Source organism: Lynx rufus, unplaced genomic scaffold (genome assembly GCF_022079265.1).
Source record: "Lynx rufus isolate CCGP_SWC_20201006 ecotype Redwood Valley unplaced genomic scaffold, mLynRuf1.p SCAF_1, whole genome shotgun sequence".
NCBI lineage: Eukaryota > Metazoa > Chordata > Mammalia > Carnivora > Felidae > Lynx > Lynx rufus.
The window spans coordinates 80,995,088-81,017,878 of NW_025814823.1; the positions used below are offsets into that span (position 1 = coordinate 80,995,088).

Consider the following 22,791-nt stretch of genomic DNA (forward strand, 5'->3'; position numbering starts at 1 on the left):
ACATTGCCCTGGGAAAGGCATCCCTGAGAGAAGCCCTGGCTGATTAGAACAGAGCCTCCAACAAGTAGCTCGCCAGTTGGTTCACTGCTGTGGTGTGCTGGTGACCACACAGGCCAGCCCCCCACCCCCTCCGTCCTCTTCCTGATGCACGCTTGACCACGGAGCACCCTTCCTATGCCTGACCATCCCCTACTGAGCTCATATCAATATGAGAAAATTAAGCATTTGGCTTCAGCCCCCTTCAGTTTTCTGACTTCAGCCCCCACGGAAAGGATCCCGGAGGCCCCGTCCGTTCTCAGAGACCCTCTGGCTCAGTCCAGAGAATATAATTCCCACTGGAGTCACCTTCCCATGCCTGGGAAGCAGCTTTCTCTGCAGCTACTGCTTAACCTTCTGTCATGGGTTGAACCGTGTTCCCCTAAGTGATCTGCCGAAGTTCAAACCTCCGGTACCTGTGAATGTGACCTTACGTAGAAACAGGGTCTTTGCAGATGTGATCAGTGAAGATGAGGTCACGCTGGAGTAGAGGCACTGATTCCAGTACGACTGGTGTCCTTCTAAGAAGAGCCTGAGTTAGACGCAGCGCACACAGGGGAGCACCACATGAAGACAGGGTCACGTGGGGAAGATGCCCCAAGATGACGAGGCAGAGAGCGGGGGATGCATCTACAAGGACAAGGACACCCGGGGGCGCCGGGCCCACCAGGAGATGGAAGAAGCAGGCAGGACCTCCCAGAGTCTTCAAGGGATACCTCCATTTTGGACTTCCACCTCTATAACCCAGACACTGTACTTCGCTATTGCGTTAAGCCACTGGTTAGTGGTGCTTTTTTCTAGCTGCCTCAGGACACGAAGGCCACTCCCAAGGACACAGCGTCCAGCAGTATTCCTGCCAGTTAAGGATGGGTGAAAACGGTTTATGGGAGGAGGTAAGAGACTTGAAGCACATCTTGTCACTCAGGGTGGGGTTTCCAAGGAGGCTGGGCTCTGTCCCTTAAGAGTGAAAGTAGCGAGAGAAGTGGCAGTGGTGACAACGGTGTGTGTGCTGCCTGCTGGCAGCTCAGCTCTGCCCTCCAGTCCCCTGGACCCTTCCCTCTGCCTGTCGGAGACCGTGTTGGGTGGAGGGCTCCCGCCGGGGCACGCTCATGGGCACCAGGCCTCCCGGATACAGTGCCTCGCTCTGCCTGAGACCGCTCTGTGACACGGAGACCCACAAGTCCATCCCAGCTGGGTGGGAGAGGGTCCTGCGGTGGAGGGTCCCCAAGAGAAGGCTGGGCCTCACCTGCGCCTGCTTCCACGGGGGTGAAAAGGGGCCCAGAGCTTTCCTGCACTGGGGACCATGGCCACAGGGGCCGCCTGCCCCCTCCGAGAGTCACCTTGAGGCCTTGGCTCTTCCGGTGGGCTCGTCTAGGGAAGACATGGGCAGTGTGGGGACAGTGGAGCCCCTTGTTAGTACGGCAGCCTTGGGATAACTCGCCTGAAGATGGAGAAACCGGTTCCTGGGAGTTGGAGGAGGGAGGCCCAGATCATGGGCGGCAAAGGGGATTTTCTGGAGGAGACCAGGGAGCTGCCCGCACCACTGTCTTATGGGCAGCTCTCAGCTGTCCTCTTCATGGCCCGCGTGGAGCCCGTGGCAGTGTCCCCAGGGAAGGATTGGAGGAGAGGCCGCCTGGGCAGGGGCAGGGGTACTGCCCACCTCGGAGGCCGGACTGACTTGTAACAAACTGTTTTCCAGTCTACGTGCAGGTGTTTTCTGCCTTGATCGTGATCATTGCTGGGGCCTTTGTCATCACTATCATTTACAGGTCAGTTGTCTCTCCCTGTCTGAACTCACCCACAAAAGGTGCAGGACGCAGGGCGCTAGGGAGCAGGTGGGGGATCCTCTCAGGGCCTGAGCTCCTGACAGCAGCCCCCACCCCCGGTCCATGCCAACGTTTAAGGAGCACCCACACTGTCAGCCCCCTGCCGGCCCCCATTTGCCCATGAGAACCCTGTCCGGTGTCTGCTGTTATGGTGTAGATGAGAATCTGCCCTCTCCTTTCGGTGGGGAGGACACGAGGCCGTGGCCACTGGCAGCTGCCCACAGGCAGGCCTGGATTCCTCGCTGCCACTTGGGGCCAAGGTACCCCCACCGCAAGCCCCCTTGTGACGTGGAGAAAAGCCAGTGAGACTAGTCAAGTCACTTTGTCCCGCAGCAAGGAAAACCAGTCCCCTCCTGTGGGAACTCCTCTGGTGCCCGGTGACATCCTGAGTGGCCTTTCTGCAGAGTCATACTGCCCCGTCCCTGTTCTCACCCTCCGGAGTCTGAATGCCACACACGATTGTGTGTTTCAGCCTGTATAGGAAACTAACCTGGGAGCTATTAAGGCAAAGCGTGATCCTGAACCCTGAACCCTGTTTGAGGGGGACGTCCTGGTGGAGGACTGAGTGGCCCATTCAGTTTTCCATCTTTAATTTCCCTGATTGTAACAAAGAGTCTCTCCCCGTTAGAGTTGTTCAGGAGAGTAGGAGAGAAAAGGAACTCCGCACGGAACTGCTTCCGTCACCCATGTCCAGCGATCAAGTGGAATTGACGCTCTCCGGCGAGCAGGTGGGGTCCAAGCCTGGGAGTGCGGAGCCGTTGAACAGGAGCAAGGACAGCAAGGAGGAGGAAGAGGATGGTGAGGTGGAGGGCTGTCCCCACACAGGGCACGTCCTGGCGGTGGTGTGGGGACCCGGCCGCTACCGTGACGGCCTGATGGTCTGCTGCTGCTGGTCCCAGGGGGGTGCTCTGCAGGAAGCACAGGCATTGGTATATGTATTAAGTCTCTCCTGGGGCTCTGGCCATCGTTGCTTTTCACAGGCGAGCACCTGGCCGGGTTAGAGAAGGAAGCGTCCCCAATGGTCAGTTCTGCCTTAGGTGGCATCTGCAGGGACACGCCCTCTCTGGGTCTCTCCTTAACCCGTCAGTCATGGAGACTTGGTTTTACTGGAGCAGTTGGGAAGCAGAAGGGCGGGGAGAAGAGGTCTCCTGAAACGTCTTTTAGGATCCAGATCCTTGCCCCTGACCGAGCCGTGTCTGAGCTGTGGTCTTTCCCACAGGGCAGGGCGTCACCTTCTCAGGGCACTTTCTGCAGAGCGAAGCCACCAGAAGCCACGCTCTCCTTGGGTAACAGAGCAGGCAGCACAGACCCACTGACCAAACTGGCCTTTGAGTAAATCGTTGTTTACATGGCATATAATTGGCGTGTTCACAGACCTCATGACGTGGCTGAGTATTCCATTCAAAAGATCCACTCTTTCTTTATCTTAAATCCAGCAACACTGACAATAATGGAAGATGAAGAAACCGAGGACTGAGGTGCACGGCAGAGGCAGAGTGAAGGTTGGCAGAAACACCCAAGTGAAATGGTCCAGCTGGCGAACCGCTGTGAAATGTGTGATGGAAACAGCATCAATGACGAGACAATAAAGGTATTTTAGATGCTTCTTGTTCCGTGTCGTTGTAGTCAGTGCTGTCATTCTACCTTCGGACAGAGACAACCTGGGAAGTGCGCAGACATTCGCTGGAAGCTTCCAGCGCTCAGTGGTGCCGCTTGTTAGCGCTGCCGGAGTCCAGGCAGCTCACAGCACCTCGCCGGGCGAGGCCACCGCGCCCTTTCTCAGAAGACAGGGTAGGTGGGCTTGTCGCTCTGACTCACGGGGCCTCAGGACCTGCCCAGGAGGGGCGTGGCATCCATTTCTGGGAGGCCCCCGGCGGTCTGCTACAGCTTCCTCACAGCCCCTCTTCTGTGACAGAACACGACTAGTGGGTGCTAACCATGGGGGTTACAGCCCACCGAGCCCCTAGTCTTGGAGAATCTCTGCCCTCTACCTTGGAAACTTGTGTTCTCCAGAGCAGGTGTGGCTCATTCATCCGGACATTGTGGGCTTAATGTGTGTGTGAGCATCTGTGTGTGCATGCACCTGCATTCATATGTGTGTACATATGTGCATACATGTATATGTGTGCATGTGTGTATGCATACGGGTGCATGTATGTCTGCACACGTGTGTCTACATGTATGCGTGTGCACACGTATGTATGCATGCTCGTGTGTGTGAATGTGTATCTGTATTTGTGCATGATCTTATGTGTGTGCACATATATATGTATATGTATATGTGTGCATATGTATATATGTATACTTGTGTATATGCATATGTATGAGTACATATGTACATGCACATGCATATGTGTATGTGTACACGTGTGTGCACGTAGACATGTACACATGTGTATTCTCACATGTACCCATGCTTGCATGTATATGTGTATGCACGTGTGTGCACACGTATGTATGCTTGTGTGCACATGTGTGCGTGTGTGTGCACATGTATGTGTACACACACTTGTGTGTATGCATGTGTGTGGATGTATACGCGCACATATGTGTGCACACGCATGATGTATGTATGCCTGTACACACTGCACATGCAGGCATGCACATGCATGTCTGTGTGCACGCGTGTGCATATACATGCGTGTGTATGTATATGTGTGTGTATACGTGTGATATATATAATATATATATTATATAATATATATACTATATATATATGTGTGTGTGTGTATGTGTGTGATATATATATAATATATATATCAAGTTGAGCATACATTCTGCTTAAAGGGGTGAGCACTCAGCACCGAATGTCAGGGCAACAGGTCAAGCCCAGTGGGCGGGTCGGCAGGGCCTGGCATTGTTGGCTCTGGGGGTCCCGATGGCGATTCCCACCCGGTTCCTGCTCTAAGGGCTTCCTTGTCAGAGCTACCTTGGGTCGAAGTTCATCTACTCCAATGAGCCTCAGGTTTATTTAGGGGACTGGAAGGAGTTGTGCCCCCAAAGAAGAGCTTGTTATGGCTCCCCGCAGGCTGGGAGCAAATCCGCCCGCTGTACTTGGAAAGGGCAGGGGACACGTGTGCCGTTTCGCATGGTCTTGAGAAAGTAACATGGCTGAGATGAGGTGCAGTAGCACGTTCTCTGTAACCCCAGATCCCCAAATGTCCTTTCAACACACAGTCGGTGTGGAAACACGAGTTTGTATAACACACTTCCCATGCCCTTTTACAACTCTCTGAGTTTTACATTTTGAGAGCTTCTCAGTCCAGACTGGCCCCGTTTGCAAGTGGCTGCATGTGGCCGGGGGCTGTGTGTTGGACGGTGTGGTTCTGGAGGCGGGAAGGGGGATAGGTGCATCCGAGTCCAGCCCACCCCGCCTTGCTCACTGTCCGGGGCAGCAGCGTGTCCAGCAGGTGGCTGTGAGCCTCCCTGGATGGCGCTGGCTTGGCCTAGCCCCCTCCCCTTCGTGGAGTGGACAGTTTAACCCTCACCAGGGTTGGGAAGGAGCATCAGCCAGTTGAAGCTGAGTACATATACACATATGCACATATGTACACACATATGAATGCAGGTGCATGCACACAATGAGTACACTCCATTTATGGGACTAAATGGCTGCTTATGTTTTTACTTCCTTAGTTCTATTACAGAAAACACAAAACATTCAGAAAAGTAGAAATAAACTGTTCGTGTCCCCATGACCACAAATGACCATAGTTAGTACTTGATCATAGATGCTATTTTCTTCACATTTCTTCTCTAACACAATATTTTGAGTCCAGCCTGTGCTTGGGACAGTAATGGATGCTGGTCTTTTCTCCTGTGATGTTTATGTGTCGACCTGACTGGGCCACAAGGTGCCCAGATGTTTACTCGAACATAATTCTCGATGCATCTGTGAAGAGGTTTCTGGATGAGATTGACACTTGAATCAAGTAGACTGAGGAAATCAGATGGCTCTCCCTAGTGTGGGTGAGTCTCATCCAGTCAATTGAAGGCCTGAACAGAATAAGAAGGCTGATTGTCCTCTGAGTAAGAGGGACTCCTCCTGCCTGATTGCCTTTGAACAGAAACATTGTTTTTCCTGCCTTTGATCTGAACTGAAAGATGGGCTTTCCTGGGTCTTGAGCCTGCCTGACTTCGGGTTGGAGCTCAGAGCATTGGCTCTCCTTGTGTCCAGGTTGCTGACTACACACCTGGGGACCTGTCAGCCTCCATAATTGCATGAGCCACTTCTTTAGAATCAGCCTCCTGTTTCTCTGGAGAATGCTGACCAATACCCCTCAGTGTAATGAAGAAGGTGGCCTCAGCCCAAGGAGAGGTCTGGTCTCTGTCCCTGTTGCCTGGGAGTTTCCCAAGGGCTAGAAATGTCTCTGGGACTCAGGGTGGGCCCCTAGACAGTTGCTAACAAGGTGACTCAGGACGGAGTCAGCTGCACCAGGCACACGGGCCATGGGCTGTCAGCCCAACCCCTTGGAGAGAAGAGGGCAGCAGGTTGAGTTCAACCACACGGACAGCAGTGTAATCAGTCATGTCTTGTGTCTATATAATGAAGCCCCAGGAAACGCTGGGCTCCGGGCTGGGCTGAGTGCCCCTGGTTGCTGACCGACATGGATGTGCCTGGAGGGTGGTGCGTCCCGAGGGCACAGAAGCGGCACCTGTGGGACCCTCTACCTCGTCCTGTGCGTCTCTTCCTTTGGCTGTTCTGATCTGTGTCCTCTTGATACAATGAAACTTGAATCCTAAGTATACTCCTTCCTCGAGTCCTGTGGGTGGCTCTGGCAAATTGTGGTATGCAAGGGTGGTTGTGCAGACCCCCAGTTTTGCAGCCAGCTGGAGTGTGGGTGGTGCGGGGGCCCCAGACCTGAGGCCGGTTCTGGAGCGAGAGCAGTCATGTGGAAACTGGTACCTCGGATTGTGCGGTGTGGCTAAACTACCTGGTACCCTCTTCCTCACTGCCGTGATTTTGCCCCTGGCCCCACTGCTGGCTGCCCGCACCAAGGGAAGCTAGAACCCACGTTCTCTTTACCCTCATCATCCTGGGAGGGGATGGGCCTGGGAAGGGTCACGTCAGGCTTGTCAGTGCCCAGAAGGACAAAGAGACCTCACCAGGTCCTGCAGAAGGTCGGGGAGGCCCACCTGGTCTGGGGGAAGTGGAGGCCAGGTCGTCTGGGCCTGAAGGAGGCCTGCAGTCCTGGCCATGAGTGTCCCATTTGAACCGCTCGCAGTGTTTTCTGTCCACGCTGCGTTCCGGGATCATCTCGTTCTTTGCCGCTGAAGCTTGTTGCACGTCTACGACGGGCATGCCATGAGCCTGCCCTCACAGAGACACAAACCCTCCTCCATCGGCCCGTGCAGTACCTGACAGATTATGGAATAATTCTCATTGTTCTCACTTGTCTGAGAATAAAAACATTTTATTCTGAAAGTAAGGTGGCATACACTATCATCTGATCTTTTGATGAAGCAAAGAAAAGCTGATTGATTTTTAGATAATGAACTTGCCGTTAAGTCTCGATTTGGATCCTGTGTATTTAACTGCCTAGTACCATTCGGCACGTCCCCACTCCATGTTGTGTTGGTATGTCACCCACAGGACACGACACTTCCCGGGTCCAGTCCACATAGAGGCTGCTGCTGATTGTTCACAAGAAAAAGAAAGTCTGAGCATAGTCTTTGGCTCACAACTCTCCCTTCCCTCCCAGGATGATCCACAGTCTGTCTCTTTGTGCTTATTTCTAGGTTGCAAGTAAATAGATTTTAAAAACGAACCTCAATCTCTTGCTTTCCCAGACTGATTTTAGAAATTAAATGCAGGCGCGTAGAATAAATTCCCCCCAGAGTGGCTTTCCGGAGTGCGGCTAGCAGTAGAATGAGCACGTTTACGTCTTCAGGTCTGTGAACATCTCTGCAACTGGGAGGAGGGCTCCAGAGCAATTGGCCAGGTGTGGGGCCGGGGGCTGGGGGGGGTGGGGGGCAGCTCCTGGGGACACTGGGTGTGGTGTGGCCTGGGACCTTGGTGGCCCATGGGTGGGGTATGCGGGATGATGACGAGGGGACTGAGGTGGGGCCGGCCTTTCCTCTGGCCCCACCCATCCCAGTGTGTCAGCCTGCCTGAGAGCTGCACGAAATCGGTCCTTCGGGATGAGCCGGGAACCAGCTTCCCCCAAGCAGTGGCAGGTGCCGCTGTGATCCGTGAAACGGTGCACACCCAGGTACACAGAGGTACATGGCAGCAAAACTGCTACAGTCTTCAGACAAAGCTCTGTCCTCAGCTGGGAGAGAGAGGATGGGCAAGAGGCAGAAAGCCAGCCCCCGAGATGCCTGCGTCCTGATCCCCAGAACCTGCGCATGTGTGAGTCGCTTTGCAGATGTGACACACTCGGGGTCCTGGAGGCCGGCCCGGCTGGTGACCCGGGTCCTGAGAAGTGGGCCCTCGCCGCAGCGGTAGGAGGGAGGTGAGCCTGGGAAGGCGGAGGAGGCATTGTGGAGTGGCCATGAGCCCAGGAGCGAGCGCTCCTGGAAGCTGGATAAAGGCAAGGAATGGAGTCTCCCCGACACCTTCACTGTGCCCCCCACCGACCGGCAGAACTAACACATCCATGCTGTATCATGCCGCTGAGTGCGTGGTGCTTTGTCACGGCGGCAGCAGAAAGCGGAGACGGGGCTGCTGTGAGCCTTCGTCTAGGACCGCGGGGTAGCAAGAGTGCTGCTGGTTACAGACACTCCAGCACCCTAGGGATGTTGTTAGGACCGCACAGCCTGTGCCCACAGCAGACCACCTGTATCAGGGTGTGCAGGCTGCTGCCAGCCGGGCCTCAGAGTCAGGAGCAGGTAGATAGAGGCAGGCAGGGGGCTCTGGGCACCCACGAGGTGAGTGGTCATGGTTCATGGTGAGCACAGCACAGTTGCAGGCTTCCTCTTGTCCTTCAGCCTTGGGGGTGCAGGTGTAGACAAGATGGAGAACTGGAGTAAGCAGGCTTGTAGTTTAGCCAATGGAGCATGCTGAGAGGGGAGGGGAGAAGGGTTAAGGGTGTCTAGAGGGAAGTTCTAGTAGGAGGACCTTGGAAAGTAAGCTGGGTGAAGAGACACAGAGGACACAGGGGTGGGGATGGGAGAAGTGAGGGGTCAGCTCAAAGGGGAGAGGTGGGGGGCCAAGTGTGCAAAGCAGAGGTGACTGGTTTTGGCAAGGTCAACAACAAGACTGCGGTGCTGGCTTCCTGGGTGGGTTTAGGCTAGAAATAGGCTTCCCTTAGTGCAGGGTCTTGCTGGCAGCACTGTGAAATCTGCCCCCAGGACTTCACCACTTAAGGATCATGCAGCTTTGTGTCTGGTCATGTGGTTCCAACTGACAAGACTTGTCTTCCTGAGTAGCTTGGAGAGTGGGATCCCACCCACGGCCACGAATCTATCTCGTGGGTGCAGTGATGTGCTGACTTCCATTTCTGGGTAAATTGGCTCTTGGTACCAAAAAGGGAGAAAAACCCTCCACCTTTTGGGCATGCATTGTCTCACCCAAACACTTCGCAAAGCCCTGTCTGCAGCCAACACAAGGACAATGGTTGCTCCCGCTGCTTCTGTCCTATGGAAGAGATGGTAGGAAATTAGTATAATTTCTTCCTCAAGTGTTTGGTCAGATTCACCAGTAAACCCGTCTGGGTCTGGGGTCTGGTGCTTTCTGTCTTGGAACATTATTGTCTGTTTCTTCTTATGTGAGTTGGCAAATTGTATCTTTCAAGGAGTTGGTCTGTTTCATACAAATTATCAAATTCGTAGGTGTAAAGTTGTTCAGTTTTCCTCTTTTATCCTTCTAATGCCTGTGGGATCTGTAGTGATGTCCCAGCTTTCATTTCTGATGTTAGTAATTTGCCTTTTTTAAACCTATTTTTTGAAACCCTCTCAAACTAACAGAAAAGTTGCAAATTATGGTACAAAAGTTTTTTTTTCTCTACTGAACCATTTCAGAATAAATTGCTGACATCATGCCCTTCTCCCATATGTTCTAATGCATGTTTCCAGTAAACAAAGATATTCTCTTACATAATCACAATCCAATCCAACTCTCAATATTAGGAAATTAATATTGACTTTACCATCTAATCCTTGGACCCCATTCAAATTTTGCCAATTCTCCCACTAATGCCCTTCGTATTCAAAGGGTCTGGTTCAGCTCATCTTACATTTAGCTGTCAGGTCCCTTTCATCTTCTTCAGTCTGGAACATTCCTCAGGCTTCCCTGGGCTAACACAGAAAAGTCACTGTAGAAGATTACAGGGCAGTTGCTTAGTAGAAATTTCCTTACATGGGGTTCATCTGATAATGTGTTTTTTTTGTTGTTTTTTTGGTGGGGGGAAAGCACAAGTAGGGGAGGGGCAGAGAGAGGGGGACAGAGGATGTGAAGTGGGCTCCGTGCTGACAGGTTGACAGCAGTGAGCCTGATGTGGGGCTCGAACTCACGAACTGTGAGATCATGACCTGAGCCCAAGTCGGACGCTCAACCTGCTGAGCCACCCAGGTGCCCCATGATGCTTCATTGTGAATACATGCATTTTAGCATGGACATCAGAGAGGCAGTGCTGTGTCTAATCCTCGCATGTATCAGGTGTCATGGCCCCCATTGCTAGTGGGGCCATCTTTATCACTGTTACGATGCTGTTACCATGACATCTCTCAGTCTTATCTGCTGTATGTCACTCTTTTCTGCTTGATTACAATCTCATGTGTGGGTACTTTGAAATTAGGTAAGTGTCCTGATTAAACTTCCTGTTTACATATTCACTCATTCACTCATATCCGTATGGACTCATGGTCCAGTGGTTTAATGGGCTGCTGTCTGTTAACTACCATTATTTATTGTGATGTTTGAATCCTTTCAAGTTTGGCCAGAGGAAGCCCCTGCAAGGGGCTCCCCTGTCTCTGGCATGTCACTGTCATTCTTCAAGAACTTTTCTGCTTTCTGACACAACGCAATTTTCCAGGTCATCTGGTGCCTTCTTTGCCCCAGCCTTGGGGTCAGCCATTCCTCCCAGGAGTACTGGCTCTGTTTGGTGGGGCCTCCCTTGTTCTGAAACCCAAGTGCCAGTTTTGGGCTGGGAGAGGGGGCAGGGGCCTCGGAGGAGGCTGCTAGAGTATCCCCTGCACGCCAGCCACCGCCCCCAGCCACGGAGACCCACCGGGCTCCATGAGCTGACCAGCCCCTCCCAGGGCCCTGGCGTCCTCCCCCGCAGGATCGGTGCCCTGCCCATCACCTCCGCTCTGCTTGTGCAGCACTGCACAGTCCTCCTTCCCCTTCTTTCCTGGTTGAGTTTTTAAAAACCTGTTTCTCTATTCTGCTTCAAATGAATCCCCAAATGTTGCTTTACTGAGCCGTTTGTTGTGGCCACGGCCATGGGTTACAGACATACATCATTTCTCCCCGAGCCTTTCAAAGGGCCCATCACTATGGCAACCACAGTACAGAAAATTGCTTTGTCTCCTTAAATACCCTTCAGAAAAAGGTCATTCGGTGCTAATGTTTTCCAACTAAAACCAGCAATGTAAGCAGAGCTCAGAACATCGTCACCGCGTGTTCTTCCGCGTGTGCGTGTTTTTAGTTGTGTGATTTCAGGAAACTCTCAAATGAGGACTAAATCTGGAGAGTGGAAGGAGTTCTAATGCTGCAGTGTGTGTGCTCCTGCCTGTAATTGGAAGGCAGATGTTTATTTTGGTCCCCGTGGTTGCAGGGCAAGCTTTCCTGGCTCCCAATGGTGACGTTTTCCCGTCTCTCTGTTCCGGGTGTGGGTTGGGACTGCGAGGGGCACCTGCCGATCTCCACATAGCAGCCCGCTGGGCCCAGGCACACAGACTCACCAGCTTGGGGGTCATAGCAGAGCCTGGGGTGGACCAGACAATGGGACACATTTTTGTTGTTGTCTTCCACTCGACCTCAAGATTTTTATATAATCTCTCATTAGCTGGGAGGCTTTATTTCTTGGAATAAAAACCACTTGGGCTGTGTTCTGGTCCCCGGCAATTTCACTCCTTGTGGCTTGCAGGGGAAGAAGTGGACACACAGGGGTGCCTAGGTCTCAACGCTCACTTCTCTCCAGATGACCTGAGAAGTCGCGTGTCTGCACCTGTGCCTCCTCTTCCTCAAGAATTACCCCCCATTGGGGTACCCGGGGGAGCTCAGTCAGTTGGGTGGCCGACTCTTGATCTCGGCTCAGGTCACGATCTCATGGTGTGTGGGGTCGAGGCCTGTATTGGGCTCTGCACTGACAGCACGGAGCCTGGTTGGGAGTCTCTATCTCTATCCCTCCCCTACTCACGCGTGCTCTCTCTCAAATAAATAAATCAATCTTAAAAGAAAATTACCCTTCATCAAATTCACACATAAGCACATTCTAACATGCAAATAATGCTTTGTAGTTTACAATCAAAAACACGTGTGCACACACACTATTGAATCGTTTAAAAGTACCTCACTATCTCCTAGGAACAAAGGGTATTACTCAGCCTCACAGAGCTATTGTTACCCCCAAGAAATCATGGAGGCCCATATTCCCATTTACCCAATTGTCTCCCAAATGTCTTGGACGTATTTTTTTCAATCTAGGAACTATTAAAGACCACACATTGCAGTAGTTTATAATGTCTCCCTAATTTCCTTTAATTCACAACAGTATTCATGGCCTTTTTTTTTTTTTTAAGTTTGTTTATTTATTTGGAGAGAGAGAGAGAGGGAGAGAGAAAATCCAAGCAGGCTTCGAGCTATCAGTGCAGAGCCTGACGTGGGGCTTGAACTCATGAGCTGTGAGATTACGACCTGAGCCAAAACCAAGAGTCACTCGGTCCCCCCACAGCCCCTTTTTTCTCTTTTAGTACCTCAGCACCTTGGAGTCCAGGTGAGTTGTGTCACGTGACTTCCACGGTACAGATTGTCTGGCTTTTTCCTCGTGGGTCGATTCAGGTCAGACCTTTCAGTGTGGCCACTGCAGAGGTGACAGGTGCGGTGTTCTTCCTGCTTCGCTGGAGCAGGAGAACATACGATTCATTGAACCACGTGGTTGAGAGGACTACCGGCCCCGTCACGCATGAATAACTTGTCCTTTCGGAAGTGGGCGAGAAGCCTGGGGGATGATAAATTGAAGTGGCGAGAGTGTCTGTTCCCCAAGGACCTTTATCCAGTGACTTCTGCTTCTGTCAAGTGTGGGTGCAGGACGGTGACACTCCAGCTCTGTCACACCTGCCACGTTTATTAACCGGCTTGCTTTTGTGAAGAAGAATTTCTCTCTCTAGCCTTTGGAAGATAATTCACTGTAGATTCAACTATTCTTTTGAATCCAACGTATTATAATCGATTACCATCATAATTCTTTTTGAAGATCAAATTGTTCCAAGTCTGGCCCGCAGGAGCCTCTTGATCAGGTTCTTGTATCTTTCTGACACACCTCATTTGTCTCTAAGTACTTGTCTGCCTTCTGACAAGAGATGGTCCAAGCTCACTCGGTTCTTTCTCTGACTAAGGCCCGGAATGACCTGACTTTCTTAAGAAGCCATGATTTCTTTTCATGAGGAGTGACATTTATAAACCATGACCCGGGGAGTGGGTATGCCTGTCACTACGGGGGCGTCACTGCCTGTGGCCTTTGGAGTGGACAGAACCAGGAGTCCCATATTCACACTCACGCTCCAGCTCAGGTCCAACAGCACAGGGTTGTCCATATCTGTGTTCCCCTTCTCTTGCGGTGAGACCTGGCTTTCCCAAAGAGTAATATATTTCGACTCCTTGCTCCGTGCTATAGCACTCCCAAATTCACTTCAGAATCATTACACCAACAGCACTGGCGAAAGCAAACTTAAGAAATACTCAAGATTTCTTTGCAGTGATTTTTGTCCTTAGAGTGCACTGCACAAGGTGTGAATAGTCTGATAACTTGTAGTCAGTAGTTCAGTTCTTAACCTTTTTTTCTTTTTTTTTTAATTTTAGAGAGAAAGCACAGAGCGGGGGAGAGGGGCAGAGGGAAACAGAGAATCTTAAGCTCCACACTCAGCACAGAGCCCGACATGGGGCTCGATCTTAGGACCCTGAGATCTTGACCTGAGCTGAAATCAAGACTCAGACACTCAGCCGACTGAGCCACCCAGGTGCCCCAGTGAACCTTCTCTGGTATACAAAATTGGCACACTATATACACTCTTTTGTGTTTTCCTTATTGAACTTAATACATGTCCTGGAACTCACCCTACATTAGTTTACAATATTTTCCTGTTTGTAGCTGCATAATACATCATGTGGCTATGCTACAGATTATATAGCTAGTTGCTTGTAGATGGGCACTTAGGTAATTATATATTACAATTAGAAATACCAGCAATGTGGATAACCTTGTGTGTGTGTTTGTGAAGATGTAGTTCTTGGGGCGGGTTCCTGCAGGTGGGATTTCTGGGTGAAGGGGTAAGTGCACGGTGTTCTTAGGTATGACTATAGGCGTGACTGCAGGCACCAGCAATGCCCACAGTGCCTGCTTTGCCAACAGGGTGTGTGGTCACACTTTTGAGGTTTTGTCCACACAATACGGGGATATGGTATCCCAGTGCATCTGGGATTTAATTCTGCATTCTTGGATTTATGAGTGAAATTGGGCATCTTTTCATATGTTAAGGGCCTTATATATGTTGTTTTTTTGTGTGAACTGCTTATGTGTTTTGTCCATCTTTCCATTGGAATTTTGTCCTTTTCCTCTATTTTTGAGATCACTTTATTTGTTACGGGGACTAGCCCTTTATCTGGGAGCAATGTGGCAGAGACTTCTCCCAATTTGTCTATCAATTTGACTTGATTTATGGTGTCTCACAGAAACTTAAAAAGTTTTTATACTCAATCCATCTGTGCTTTTATTGCATATTAACTATAAGTTAGAGTTTAAAAATCTTTCCTCACACCCTTCATATCCATATTGTAAAAGAATTCACCCGTTTGTTTTGCTAGATGTTTGTCCGTTCAATCCCTGATCCGTTCATTTGGTCTTTATTCTGGCATGTGATGTGAACTAGGGACCCATTTCTGCCTTCTTTCAGATGGGCCACCCAGTGATCACGATGTCCTTTGTCACTACAAAGTCTGTCTTTTCCCAGCAAGCTGCGACATCCCTTTCTCATGTGCCATCTTCCCATATACCTTTGAGTCCATGCCTGGACTTTTCCACTGGTCAGTCTATCCATTTACCAATACTGTAGTTGTAATTACTGAGGGTTTTTAGTATGTTTTTAAAAAATTTTTTCTTAATATTTATTATTTTTGAGAGACAGAGTGTGAGTGGGGGAGGGGCAGAGAGAGAGGGAGACACAGACTCCGAAGCAGGCTCCAGGCTCTGAGCTGTCGGCACAGAGTCTGACGCGGGGCTCGAACCCATGAACCTTGAGATCATGACCTGAGCCGAAGTCAGATGCTTAACCAACTGAACCACCCAGGTGCCCCTTTTTAGTGTGTTTTAATATCTGGTAGGACTAATCCTCCCTCCTCGCTCTTCTTTTAGAGTTTTTCTAGTTGTTACTGTCTGCTTAATTTTTCATTTAAACTTTAGAATCAACTTGTGTAAATCCAAAATAAAAACTTACTGGGAGTTTTATTTCAGTGTTGTTAAATTTACGTACTATCTCCAGGAGGATTGCTATTTTTATAATATTGCATTATCCCATCTGAGAACAAGGGATGTTTTTGTATTTGCTAAAGTTGTTTTTGTGTTTTTATTTATTTGAGAGAGAGAGAGAGAGTGAGCACGCACAAGCATGAGTGGAGGAGGGGCAGAAAGTGAGAGGGAGACACAGAATCCAAAGCAGGCTCCAGGACCTGAGCTGTCAGCACAGAGTCCAACGCGGGGCTCGAACCCATGAATGATGAGATCATGACCTGAGCCAAAGTTGACACTTAACCAACTGAACCACCCAGGCACCCCATTTTCGTGTTTTTAAAGCTGGTTTAAACTTATTTTCATATTTGTGTCTTTTTTGACAAGTTAATTCCTAAGTACTTTATCCTTTCTGTTGCTTTTGTAATGGTGAGTTTCTTCTCCATTATATTGTTCATTGTTTGGGTGTGTACATACACACGCTGTTGATTTTTATAGATTCATTTTACATTCTTCTATTTTTTCTTTTGTTGTTTTTGTAATTTTTGGTATTGAGTCTCTTCGGTTTCCGGGAATATTATTACATCATCTGCAAGTGAAGTTTTATTTCTTTCCAAATTTCTAATCCTATAATTCATTTTCCTTATCTAACTATATTCATTTTATTTCCAATTGATTGTTAAATAGTGCAGAGAGTGGGTATTCTTGCCTTGTTTCTGACCTTAATGGGAAATGCATCTATCGTTTCCTATGAAGACAGATGATGAATTCAAGGCTGAGTCTATGTACACATACATGCCTGTATCTATCTGCATACATGTACATGAATGTACACACATGTGTGCATGTGTACAGGTATGGATATACATATATGTGAGTGTGTGTAGAGAAGCATACATTGTGTTTTTCTCATCAGGATTTTTTTTTCATATTATGGAAAAAATCGTGTAATCTTTTCCTTACAACTTTTCTTAGTATGGCAGATTATATTAATGGATTTTCTGACATTGATCCAACCTTACAGTCCTGGAAAGAGGAAGTCCTACTTGGACATGATGTACTGTTTTTTAATATGTTGTGGATTGTTCGTGCTCATATTTTATTTAGGATTTTTTGCATTGATATTTATAAGAAATGTGGATCTGTAGCTTTCTTTTTGGCACTATCTTTATTGCTTTCGATGTCAATGTTATACTCTGTGCTCTAGAGCAGTTTAATGATGCTGAGATTGTCTTGTATTTGCTGAGGACGTCCCCTGTGAAACCACCTAGGCCTTGTCCTTTTGCCTGAGACAGTTCTTTGATAACTTCATGTGTTTTGTCTGTAGAAGTAGGTCTGTTCAAGCTTTCCATATTTATTTGGGTCATGTTTAGCAAATTGTATTCTCCTAGGAAATCCTCATTTTGTGCGGGTTTTTAAATGAATTTGCATAGAATTCTACAAAATCTTACTATATTTTTATGTTCATTTGTTTCATGGTTGTTTCTTTCATCACTTCTTTTTTTTTTCTTTTTATTTATTTTTTATTTTAGAGAGAGAGAGAGAGAGCGCGTAAGCAGGGAAGGAACAGTGGGGGAGGGAGAATCCCCAGCAGTCTCCACACTCAGCACAGGGCCTGATGTGGGGCTTGATCCCGCAACTCTGGGATCATGACCTGAGTTGAAATCAAGGGTTAGATACTCATCCAACTGACCCACCCCAGCACCCCCTTTATTTTCTTGATTAGGCAAATTATAGAGCTGTCTGTTCATTTCTTTTAAAAGAAACAGCATTTTGATTTGGTCTTTCTCTTTATTATTTTATCATAGCCCATTAGTAGTTCCACATAGTGATACGTAATAAATATTATATATTACTTGGTTTCTATTCTGTATCACATGTGCTCTTACACTTACTATGTTATTTTTTCTGCTTTCTCTTTGTTTATTGTATTGTTATTTTTCCAGCTTTTTGAGTCAGGAACTTAATTCCTTTTTTAAATTAACTTATTATATTTGGTATAATTATTTAAAGTTATAAAATTTCTGCTGATCACTATTTTGACTGTATTCTATGGATTCTGATACATAGTGATTTTATCACACTAATTGTTGGTAATTCTGCACTTTTTATTTGTACTTTTTTTTCAGTCAATTATTGTTTATTACAATTTTTTTTTAATTTTCAAGAGAAAAGAACTTTTGGTGTTTCAATTCTGTATTCATTGCTAATTTTTTTGTATTTCTATTGGGGATTTATGTTTGTATTTTATTATTAAATTTTATTTGTGATTGATAAGTGGTAAATCTCTGTGAATGTTCCATGGGCATTTGAGGAGGACCATGTTCTTGATTTTCAGAGCCAAAGTTAATAATTTATCATAATATCTACTTTCTGGATTATTCCATTTCCTTTCTTTGTGTGTGTGTGTGTGTGTGTGTGTGTGTGTGTGTGTGTGTCTTTTTGACCTTTCTCAAACTGAGAGTAGATGTGCTTTCCCATAAAGTGGATCTTATCTCCTGGACTTTTAGTGGGGTTTTCTTCTCCTTGCCTCTTGTGAAGTTCCCACATCAAGAAAGTGGATTCTGTGCTGTTATGTAGATAGGTATTCATGATAGATATGTCTTCATTGTGAACTGTTGCTTTAGGTATCAAAAGTGTTGTTGTTGTCTTTTTAAATGCCTTTCCTGTGCTTGTACTTTGCTGACTTTCATATTCCTGCTTCCCTATTGGTTGTGTTGGCTGGCACCTGTTCGCCTGTTCAGCATAAAGCACTTTGTCCTGGATGTGTCTCTTCTATACAGCAGCAGCTGGGTTTCACTTTGTGAACCAATATGAAAATCTTGAGTTTTATTTAAAAAAAATTTTTTTAACGTTTTTATTTATTATTGAGAGACAGAGAGACACAGGGCATGAGCAGGGGAGGGGTAGAGAGAGGGGGAGAATCTGAAGCAGGCTCCAGGCTCTGAGCTGTCAGCACGGAGCCTGATGCGGGGCTTGAACTCACCAACCGTGAGATCACGACCTGAGCTGAAATTAAGAGTCGGACGTTTAACCCACGGAGCCCCCCAGATGCCCCAATATTAGCTTCTCATTGTCACGTGATTTTCCTTTTGGACTTCTGATCACCTTAATATCAGATCTTTGTCCGTCTTCTGTACGAGTGGTTTTCCCTTTGATCCTTTAAAAACCTTTCTTTCTTATTTCCATTTTTTCTGGCTGTTTTTATTCCTATTCCCAGTGTCCCTTGTTATATATCTAGTTGAGTATATTATCCCTTGGGGGCACCAAACAGTTTAATTTTTACTTCTTTTTCTTCAGTTTCTTCCCTGAATTCAGCAAATTCTCATTCACCTATTTTGATATTAAATCTTTCTGTTTTGTTTTCAGCTTTTGGATTTTTGATGTGAAGTTTTTAACATTTTAAAGAAAAAAATGTTTTATAGTATTTACTTCTGGTTGGGGTATTACAGTTCTCCGTGGTGGGTTTGTTGTTGTTGTTGTTGTTGTTTGTTTGTTTTTCATTTTTGGGTTTTTTTTTTTTTTGTTTCTTTGTTTTTGTTTTTTTTTGCAGGGAGCACTTTCACCAGCTGAGGTGCCTGTCACTTTGTGTTCCTTTAGAAATATCTTACTAGAGTGGTACTAACGGAGGGCACTGTGTAGGCAACAGCATGGGGTTTGGTTCAGTTCAGGGTGTGACTCTTTCTCTGTTTCTGGAAGATTCTTAATTGATACCACTAAGCTCCCCCTACCATTGTCTCCCAAGATTGTTAGACATCCCCACACACTGTCATGACACTTCCTTTTAAGGACCTTGTATTTTAGAATAATTTTAGGGGCACCTGGACAGCTCAGTCAGTTAAATGTCTGACTCCTGGTTTTGGCTCAGGTCATGATCTCACATTTCTTGAGTTCGAGCCCCGTGTTGGACTCTTCGCTGACCGTGTGGAACCTGCTTAGCATTCTCTCTCTGCCCCTTTCCTGCTTGCTTTTTCTCTGTCTCAAAATAAATAAACTTAAAAACACGTTATAAAATCATTGTAGACTTCTGGAAGAGTTGTGAAGGTTGTGCAGTGTCCCCGTGCGCACCTTTCCTCAGCCACCCCTCGTGAACACCTTACACCACCGTGTGTGTTTATCAAAACTAAGGCCCTAACTTTGGGACAACGTGTCTACCCTGCCATCACTTTGTTAGGATTGCCCCAGTTTCTCTGCCAGTATCCCCTCCCTATCCCAGGATCCAATCCCGGATAGCACATGCTAACCCCCAGCTCTCGGTCTCTGCAGTTTAGGACAGTTTTTTCATTTTCCCTTGTTTTTACGACTGTGGCACTTTTGGAGGGTGCTGGTCAGGTATCTTGTAGAGCATCCCTCTGGTTTGGGTTTGTTTGCTGATTCTCACGACTAGACTGAGGTGGTTGATTTTGGAGAACGATACTACAGAGGTGATGTGCCTTCTCGTCGGATCGTATCAGGGTGCGTGGTGTCAATATGGCTGTCAAGGCTGACCACGATCACTGGGTCAAGGTGGTGTCTGCTGACCTCTCCACTGTGAAGTTACCGCTTTCCTCTCCCCATGCTCTGTTCTTCAGAAGTGAGAGAGTATGTCTTGCCCACTCTCAAGCAGAGGGGAGTCTGGTGCCACCTTCTGGGGAGGGCATTGAAGAATTTGGGCACACATGAAAATCATTACAGTCATTGGTACATTTTAGGGGAGAGCCGTGGAGGCCAATCAAGCATTTTGTTTCTCCTTCAAGTTTTGCCACGTACGTCTGGCATTTATCTACGAATCTCTCTGCAGGCATTATTCTTCTGGTATTCTAATGGTGATTTTCTATTGCTCTTGGTATTTCTATAAGTATTAAGTGGAATTTTTGCTGTCTTCCGTATTTATTCAGTTATTTCTTTCCATCAGTATGGGCTCATGAATATTTATCTTACTTTGAGGGTTGTGATCCCACACTGCCATTATTTGTTAGGTTGCTCATACTGCCCCACATTTGACTTGTATGGGTGCCTCTGGTTGATTGCCGTGCCCTCCTGACATGCATGCATCCTGTTTGTTCATATTTTGAGCAGTTTCTCACTTTGTTTCCACGAGACAGTCGAGGTACGTCTTATAGTTTCCCTGCCTGGCCTGGAGGCTTCTCCGGGGAGTCCCGGCTCCGTTTGCTGGGGATGATTCAGAAGCCAGGGGCTGGGGCTGGATTTGCTCCTGCTGTGGGGTGTCCAGCACCCCCAGGAGCTATTTTTTTGATCCACTAGGTTTCCCTTTTGGAAGGTGGGCCTGTTTCTGTCATGGTTTTGTCTGTTCTTGCTCAGCGCTCCCCCTCCCCCGCCTGGCAGAGTGGAGCTGCTCCGGTTGTGCTCCTGGTGTGGCTCCTGGGTTTTGCACGTTTGTTCTGTCTCCAGGTCATGGTGGAGGGATGTGGTGTGCCCTTGGCTTCACAGAGAAGTAATGGGGTCCCAGCCCTTGTGTGGCTACCGTGCTGGCCACTTCACGGGGGTCTGTTAATCTGGAAAGTCCCATCTTTCAGTTCTAGCAAGTTTTCTTGTATTATTTTTTGGATAATCTCACTTCCCTTTTTCCTCTTTAAATATATATTTACTAAATACATGCTATTAGAAGACTCAAAGAACTGAAAAAGAAATGAAAACTTGGCACAGCGTCTGTCAGTGAGCAAAAAAACGTGGTGCTATTTTCTCGTTTAGCTGCCATGAAAGTCGACTGTGGATCCTTTTTAGTGATTTTCATCTTGGTTTCCTCATTCAAGCATCTCATGGCAAGAGGAATTCAGGGGAGATTTAAAAGACTGAAGGTCTTTTGTTGGTTTTTCCAAACTGCATAGTATGCCAGCCTGCTGACGGCTCTCGCAGGGGGCTCGAACACTGCAGGGTCCTGCCCAGGAAAACCCACGAGGGTGTCTTGCAAGCACCCACTCACTCCTTGGCCAGCTCTCTTACTGGAACATGGCTGTGAGTGTCGAATTTGGTGAAATGACCAGCCAAGCTGCAGTGATACAGGTGCAGGTGTGTGTGGGCAGCTGGCCCTGCACACAGTAGGCATCAACTCCATGAACTGGTAGAAGAAATGAGGGGGGCACTTGCAAGTGAGGGGGCCCCGGGGCCTCCTGCCCCTTTCCAATAGCAAAGCCATCATTGCAGAGCAGGGGACGTGTGGCCCATCAAGAAGCAGACCTCACACACCTGCACAGAGCCAGCAGCCATCTCTGAAGTGCAGGAGAGACAGAGTTGAGGCTTGGAGTCCAGCAGACCTGGGTCTGAATCCAGTTCTTTCCTGGGAGGCCTACTGGGTCATGTGGGCAAGTCACTTTGTGTCCCAGAGCAAGCTCACCTGAACGGCAGATGTAACTCGACCCTTCCCCCACACCTGGGTGGCCCAGTTCTCCAAGGAAACTGTTCTGTGCCCTCTGCTGCTCTAGGGTAAGCTTCTCTCCAGGGTGTGTGGCTGCCCCCCTGGAGGGAGTGAGAGCTGCCCTCTGCCCCCGGCCTCGACATGAGACACCCAGGGCCCAGAGGAGGAATGCAGATGCCTGGGGCCACCACATGGAGGTCGCAGGGTACAACTGGCCTCTCTGGGACAGCGACAATGTCTGAAATTCCATTGGAAATCTATTTTCAAAATTGCTGGATTAATCCTTGAAACTTCTTTCTCTGAATTTCCATCTCCGTCTTCGTTTCCCTTTCCGGATGACTTTCTCTATATCCCGCCGGTCAAATCAGAAAAAAGGCTCCTATTTTGTGTTTTCTGAATGAAGGATAGGTCTTTTGTGGCATCCTCCTCTTGTGGATAAAACCAGCATCTATTATCCCATTGATAACTAACTTCCTAAGCAAGTTCCCTCTGCTGCTTTATTCTTTCTGTTTCCTCTTTGTTAATTTCTTTTCTTTCCTATCTTTCCACCTCTGGATTTCTTGTTGGGGATTTTGTGCACTACCTGGAGATTCTTGGCCCTGGACATCTGTCAGGATGCTCTGTTTGCATAGAGGAGGCTTGTTGGCTGCGTCCCGCAGGGGCACATCTTCCCTGTTGTGACGAATGTAACGCCGGGGAGAGCGGTGTTCAACCTGCTGATGTCAGCGAAAACTGCCTTCTGTGCTGCTGTTAAGCTGTTTCTTCGTGTTAGAGTTTGCTCCCCAACCCAACCTGTTCCTTTCTTGATGTCTACCTAAGAGGGCTAAATGTGAAAGATTGTCACTTCTTGTTACAAAGATGCTTCCTGCCTGGAGAATGTGGAACTCTCTCAATGAAAGCCAACATGAGTTAACAGAATTAAGGTGTGTGTGACCGCTCGTGCACGTGTGACCACGTGTGTGTGCGT

General features: G+C 48.1%; 1 protein-coding gene across 1 annotated transcript in view; it reads left to right on the top strand.

The window, feature by feature from the left end:
- The window catches only part of TEX29 (testis expressed 29), a 40,952-nt gene that overhangs the window by 16,497 nt on the left and 1,664 nt on the right, over window positions 1–22,791 (top strand). The window contains exons 3-5 of the mRNA XM_047081814.1: window positions 1,736–1,805; window positions 2,491–2,660; window positions 3,299–3,453. Coding sequence (XP_046937770.1) covers window positions 1,736–1,805; window positions 2,491–2,660; window positions 3,299–3,339 — 281 coding nt within the window. The 3' untranslated portion in view covers window positions 3,340–3,453. The remainder of the gene's footprint in view (window positions 1–1,735; window positions 1,806–2,490; window positions 2,661–3,298; window positions 3,454–22,791) is intronic.